Here is a 6,316-nt window from a genome sequence, read left to right as displayed (position 1 = left end):
GCTGAACAAGTGGTAATGCAATGCTGGGGTGCTCTAAGAAAAGAGCAGGATGGCTTCAGAAAAACCTGGAAAGAGGGGCAGCTGGGTAGCTCAGTGGATGGAGAGTCAGGCCTAGAGACAGGAGGTCCTGGGTTCAAATCTGGCCTCAGACACTTCCCAGCTGTGTGACCCTGGGCAAGTCACTTGACCCCCATTGCCTACCCTTACCACTCTTCTGCCTTGGAACCAATACTCAGTATTGACTCTAAGACAGAAGGTGAGGGATTAAAAAAAAAAAAAAAAGAAAAACCTGGGAAGACTCCGAACGGACACAACGTAGAGTGAGCAGAACCAGGAACACCAGACAGTCACAGAAAGATGATGCGATGCTCAGCGGTGGAAGATGAAGCCGTTGTCAGCAGAGCAAGGCTCCAAGGTCACCTCGGGGCCTCGGGAGGAAGATGCTCTCCTCAGCCAAAGAAGGAGCGGATGGAGGCTGGCCCGGATCCAAGCAGGCCACCTTCCACTGTATTTCCTTCCTGGGATCTCTGCGGTATGCGGGATAGGTGTGTTCCGTCACAGGAGCCATGAGGAAGAGTTCATGCATAAAGTTCTGGCGGAACCTGAAGCAGACCAGTCACCGCCGAGGGCGGGAGGAGAGGGAGAACATGTGAATCCTCGCGTGTGAGAAACGGGCCAGGAATGGTGTCTATGTAGAACTGAAAGAAAAGTCCGTGTTTAAGGATCGGGCGGGAGAGGGAAGCTCCTCTGGCCCTTCCTTTGTTGGGGTTTGCCACACAGCCTCTGCTGCGAGACTCCCACCTGGCCTTCCCCGCGCCCCTCCTCATTCTCCCTCTCTTTCTCTCTCCTTTTATCCTAGTTTGAAGGGTGCAACAAGGCCTTCTCTCGGCTAGAGAACCTGAAGATTCACCTGCGGAGCCACACCGGGGAGAAGCCCTACCTGTGCCAGCATCCCGGCTGCCAGAAGGCCTTCAGTAACTCCAGTGACCGGGCCAAGCACCAGCGCACTCACCTGGACACGGTAACGGCCCCCCAGCCCAGCCTTTAGAAGGGCATCAGAGGAGAGGGAGGGAGGAAGACAAGCGGGAAGAGGAGGGAGGATGGGATCTTAGAGTTGGCGGGAGGACGGTATCGCAGGGATGCCATCCCACTTCCTTTCAAAAGATTCTAGAAGATTCACCCCCCAAAACTGAGGCTATAGGTAAGCCGTCCCACTTCCTTATCATGCCTGTTGAAACAATATTATCACCCAGTCATCTTCTTTCTTTGATCCTCCCATCAAGATAATGTTCCAGCCATCCCATTTTCCTTATTTCTCCCAGCAGAACAACATACAAATCAAGCCATTTCCTTATTTCTCTCGGCCTAAGCATTTGCCTTGCCATTTCCCTCTTTCTTTTTCCTGCGTCCCTTTTGGACAGGAGGGAGGGAGCTGGTACAAAGGATCCTGGTGCCCTCCGGCGCTGGCATTTCTGACTAGTTCTCTAGCAAGCTCAGTCCTGCAGAGTTTGCTCCCACTATTCCTTCCTCTCCTCTCAGGGAATGAGTTTGGTCAGCACCCTGCAGATGCAGCTCCAGGCCCCGGGGAGGGAAGTGGCCGGTCCCACACAGCCTCAGCTGAGCCTCATGGCCTTGATGGGCAGTGGGGAAGGAGGACAGGTAGAACCAGCCTCAAGATTTTGTCCCTGCAAGTCCTGCCGTAAAAAGGCGACTGCCTTTCTCCCCTTGGTCCCGAGGTCAAGAGAAGCCTCGCTCCCTTCCCCTGGCTGGACATCCCTCCGTTAGCTGTCCATGTGGAGGGGTTGGGACCCAAAGGGAGATTCCACACTTGCACCGTGGCAGGAGTGAAGGACACCTAACCAGAGAAAGAAAGGAAAGAAGAGCTTGGACGCTGAGAACGTCTCTTGCATCCAGTACTATTTTCCAAATTTCTCCCAACAGTCAGACAATGAATGAGCTTTTGTAAAGCACTTGCTTTGTGCCAGGCCTTGAGGCCACAAAAATAAACAGTCACCTCGTCCCGCCCTCCAAGGGCAGGTGGAAGAGGGGATCAGAGATGGATCTTGGAAGGGATGAAGTCTTCCAGGAGAGGGTCAAAAAGTCAGCCGTCCACTACTGGACAAGGAAGGGGTTTGTGGGGATGACCGTTCTGAGGAAGATGACCCGGGAGTTTTAGAGGCCTTCAGGGCCTGGGGGCCTTTGCCGAGGGGCCAAGGCTGCGTGGAGAGGCCCCATGTGGCCACTCTCTTGACCAGCTCCACGGGCCTCAGCCCTGGCCAGACGACATTTGGAAGGTTGAGTTCCTTTCTGGATGCCAACATTTAGGAAGGATGTTGTTAATTAGAGAATGCCCAGAGGGCAAGCAGGGTGGGCAGGGCCTGGGTCTCCCCAGAGGAAGCCCCCTGGAAGGAATCTTGACCTGGAAAAGGGAAGGTTTGAAGAGTTCGTCCTAGGGAAGAGGGCTTAGCCTGGTTTGGTCGGCCAGGAACAGGGAAGACAACTCGGTCGAGATTTAGGCCCTCAAAGCCTCAGAGAACTTTCTGGTCATTAGCGCTCTTCAAGAGGGAAATGGATTGCCTTGAGAAGTAGTAAGTTCCCCGTGGCTCGCCGTCTTCAGAAAAAGCTGGATGGCCATCGGCTCCCTGGGCCACGGCAGGTATTTCTGGGCAGGCACAGGTAGAACCAGGGCACCCCGCGCGTTCCCAGGAGTCTCTGAGCAGGTCCAACCCCGTCCCTGGACAGAAATCGGGCTTTGAAGGTCTCTCTGGGGTTTGGCTGCCCATCCGTAAAAGCGAAGCTCTTATCCCGACAGACGGAATGGGCTCTCGGCCCTCCCTCAGCCCCGACATGGCCACAGGATCCTCGAGTTTATGGGGAGCCTTTGGGAGCAGGGATGGGGGAAGGAAGGTCCGGCGGCCACCGCCAGACAGGGAGGGACGTCCGGGGGAGGCCGAGGGCTGTGCAGGACCGTCGTCCCTCCCCGGCGGCTCGGACTCGTTCTTGGCCCTCCTCCTGCTTGTTTCAGGGAACCTCGTTCTTCTCGCCTGCCCTCCGTCCTCTCTGTGCCTCTCACTCCTGTCTTCTCTCCTTTCTTCCTAAACGCAGCCATGAGCCTCTCCAGCGCCAAGGTACGGTACAAGCACGTCCTTCCCTCGGATCCTCCGCCAGCCCATTCCGCAGGCAGCCGCGTCGAGGCAGGGGCCATTAGCGGGGGGGGGTGGGGGGGGGCTCTTCACAGAAGGGTCTACACTCGCAGTCACCACTGTTAGACCAGGGATGGCAGGCTGGACAGCCCCGAGGCGCCCGGCCACTCCTGGGTCCGTGCTGCTCTCGGGGGTTTCTATTTGGGAGCCTGGATCGAGGAGGCAGCTGGAGCGTAGGGGGGGAATGAGCTTGCCAAAGGCAGAGAGGAGAGGGCTGAGGACAGAGCCTTGGGGTGCCCCTGGCTGAAGGGGTGCAGAGCCCCCGAGGAGACGGGAAGAAGGAGCTGTCCTGGAGGTGGGGAGGGAGAGGAAGGGCGAGAAGCCATTGAGGAGGAGGGCGTCGCTGGGGGGCTCAGAGACGGAGGGCCTGGGGTCAAAGGTGGCCTCTGACCTTCCTAGCTGGATGACCCTGAGCAAGTCACGGCCCCCCTGGTGGCCAGCCCTGACCTCCCTTCTGCCTGGGCGCCCCTAGCCAGGACTGAGTCTTAGGGGGAAGGCGAGAGCTCTGGGAGGGGCTCAGGGGGGCCTTTCTTTTGTTTCCACGTCCACAAACATTCCTTAAGTTCCCGTCCTCGATGTCTCCTGTGCTGGGGCCAAAGCGCCCAGCGGGACGGGTGGTAGGGTTGGGGGCACGTGGTCCGAGGGGGAGGGAGCCAGGACCCCCCAAGCCATCCGCGCTGCTGGGGAGGGGCCGAAGAAGGCCCCCGAGGCTTCTGGGCTTTGTCTGCTGTAGTCTGGGGGGGAGCAGATTCCGGGGCGCCGAGGCCCTCCCCTATCCCAGGCTTCTGCCATCCCATAAAAGTGAGGCGAGGGCAGGGCGCGCCGTGGGGCCTCGATCTGGGCCCAGGCAGGCAGGAAGGCGGCCCCCTGATCCTCCTGAGAGGAGGGGGTGCGGGGAAGCAGCACCCCCCACCAGAAGCGAGCCTCAGGGGAGCTCGCGAGAGAGCCAGCAGGGGCAGGAGAGGATGGAGCTGCCGGGGCTGGGCGAGGGGGGGCACGGAGGTCCGGAGCAGCCCCCCCCCCCAGGCCCAGACGGTCTTGAGAGCTGGCATGCTCCCGGGGTTCCTGGGGGCTTTCCCTCCTGGGCTCGGCTCCAGGGCCTGGGGGGGGGGGTCAGCTTCCTGTGGGAGCCCCTGGCCGGGCAGGCCTCGCTCTGAGCCAGGCTGAGGGGAGCTCGAGATCCCGGAGAGCCCCTGCTGAGAGGGAGCCCCAGTGCGGAGGAGCAGGCCGGCCTTGGGCCCTCGCTGCTGGGGCTCCCCTTCTCCGCAGGCCTCGGTTTCCCCTTCCGTAAAGTTGGGCTCAGCAAGCCCTCCAGCCTCCTCTCTGGGGCGCCCCCTCAGCCTCTCCCACCTTCAGGAGAGCCTCCTGGCCCGGCCCTCCGGCTAGGCCTCGAGGCCTCCTCCTGGCCCTGTGAGGGTCAGAGCTGGAAGGGCCCCTCGTCCCCCTCGTCCCAGAGGCTTCTCCAGGCCCGGAGCCTCACGGTCAGCGTCCCTTGTTACAAGAGGCCCCCCAGCCCGCCTCCCCCTCGGCCCGTGGGGGGCCTCTAACGCCGCCCTCCATTGCAGAAGCCCTACGCCTGCCAGATCCCCGGCTGCGCCAAGCGCTACACGGACCCGAGCTCCCTCCGCAAACACGTGAAGGCCCACTCGGCCAAGGAGCAGCAGGTTCGGAAGAAGGTGAGGGCCGAGAGGCCAGTTCAGGGCCTGCCCGGGGCCGGACATGGCGGCGGCACAGAGCTGCGGGAGGCCTGCGCAGGCCTCGGTGCACCCACTTTACAGGGGAGGAAGCTGAGCCCCAGGGGAGCCCCGGCAGCGGCAGAGAGGAGGAATGTTTCGGGGTGCCCCGAGCAGAGCCGCTATCCTGGCAACTGCTGGGCGGCCGGCTAAGGCCAGCTAGAGCCGCTTTTCTTCCTCCTCCTCCTCCTATTCCTCCTCCTCCTCCTCCTCGCCGTGGCTGTTCCTCTGGGGCTGTCTTGCAGGGGTGGGGGGGAATGGCGAGGCCTTGGCCTCTGCCCCAGGACGGGGAGCTCAGTCCCTCCCCAGGCTCAGCCCCCGGACCTTGGACCCCATCCTCCTGGGGCCCTTCCCTGGCCCTGCCATGTCCTTCCTGCCTCCCCACCTTGGCTCCGCTGCCACCAGCTCCTGGAAGCCCTCCCTGATCTACCCTCGCTCTTCCACCGAACCCTTAAAAAAATGCTTTATTTAGACCTTCCTGCCTAAGGCCAAGGAGCTGTGAGGGCCGGCTGCGGGGAGGAGGGGATTCAGGGACTGGGCCAGGGTCTCGCTGCTGGGCCTCCGGGTGGGAAGGGGGGCGGCCTCGGTTTCCCCACATGCTAACCCGGCCCGTGTGCTCGTCTCCAGCTGCACGTGTGTGCCGAGGTCCAGCAGGACGTCCTGAACGAGTGCCTGGCGCTCCCGCAGCTCCACACGTCCTCCCAGCACAGCCTGGATGCCAAGTGTGCGCGGCCGGCGGGCCCCGAGCTGCTCCCAGGTAAGGTGGCCGGCGGGGCTCCGGCGGGCACTCGGTGAGCCTCCGCAGGGCTCCCTCCGTGTGCCCAGGCAGGAAGAGCTCCTACCCGGGGCCACACACCGCCCTGGGGAGAGCGAGCTGGAGGAGGGCCTTGAAGGCCGAGGCCAGCATTCCGTATCTGCTCCTGGCCTGACATGTGGCCGCTGAACAGGGAGAAGCCCCGGCGGGCTCTCTGGGAGGCCCCATGGTGGACAGAACGGAGGGGGAGAGCCTGAGTGGGCTGCACCGGGCGGGGGAGGCTGGCCCAAGGGACCAAGCCTCGGCTTCATCCTTCAAGGCTCCAGACAGGAGCGGGGTAGAGGCTGGGCGGCACCAGTGCCTGCTGCAGGGGAGCCCCATGAAGCCGGGGACATCCGGAGGGGAAGGGCTGGAGCCGGGGACGCGGAGCAGCCGGGGGGGGGGGGGGACAGCCGGGGGCAACGGGAAGGTCCCGGGCCCAAATGTCGTCTCAGACACTCCCTTGCTGGGTGACCCTGGGCAAGTCACTGCACCCCCACCACCGGCCTGCACCATCCTTGGGTCCATTCTAAGTCAGAAGCTCAGCCATTTGCTAGGGAAAAGCACGAGAGACAGACAAGCCCTGA

The 6,316-nt window shown here is 62.1% G+C and overlaps 1 protein-coding gene across 1 annotated transcript; it reads left to right on the top strand.

The window, feature by feature from the left end:
* Positions 1-561: 561 nt before the first annotated feature.
* LOC123255387 (zinc finger protein GLIS1-like) lies at positions 562-5,693 on the top strand (the record flags this gene model as incomplete). The annotated part of the gene is made up of 4 exons (XM_044684193.1): positions 562-628; positions 860-1,021; positions 4,769-4,879; positions 5,564-5,693. Coding segments are annotated over 4 exons (470 nt in total), but the record flags the coding sequence as incomplete, so codon positions are not given.
* Positions 5,694-6,316: the final 623 nt, after the last annotated feature.

Source organism: Gracilinanus agilis, unplaced genomic scaffold (genome assembly GCF_016433145.1).
Source record: "Gracilinanus agilis isolate LMUSP501 unplaced genomic scaffold, AgileGrace unplaced_scaffold45469, whole genome shotgun sequence".
Lineage (NCBI taxonomy): Eukaryota > Metazoa > Chordata > Mammalia > Didelphimorphia > Didelphidae > Gracilinanus > Gracilinanus agilis.
Note: the sequence above shows the minus strand (reverse complement) of the source record. Positions and strands in the feature narration are given on the sequence as shown.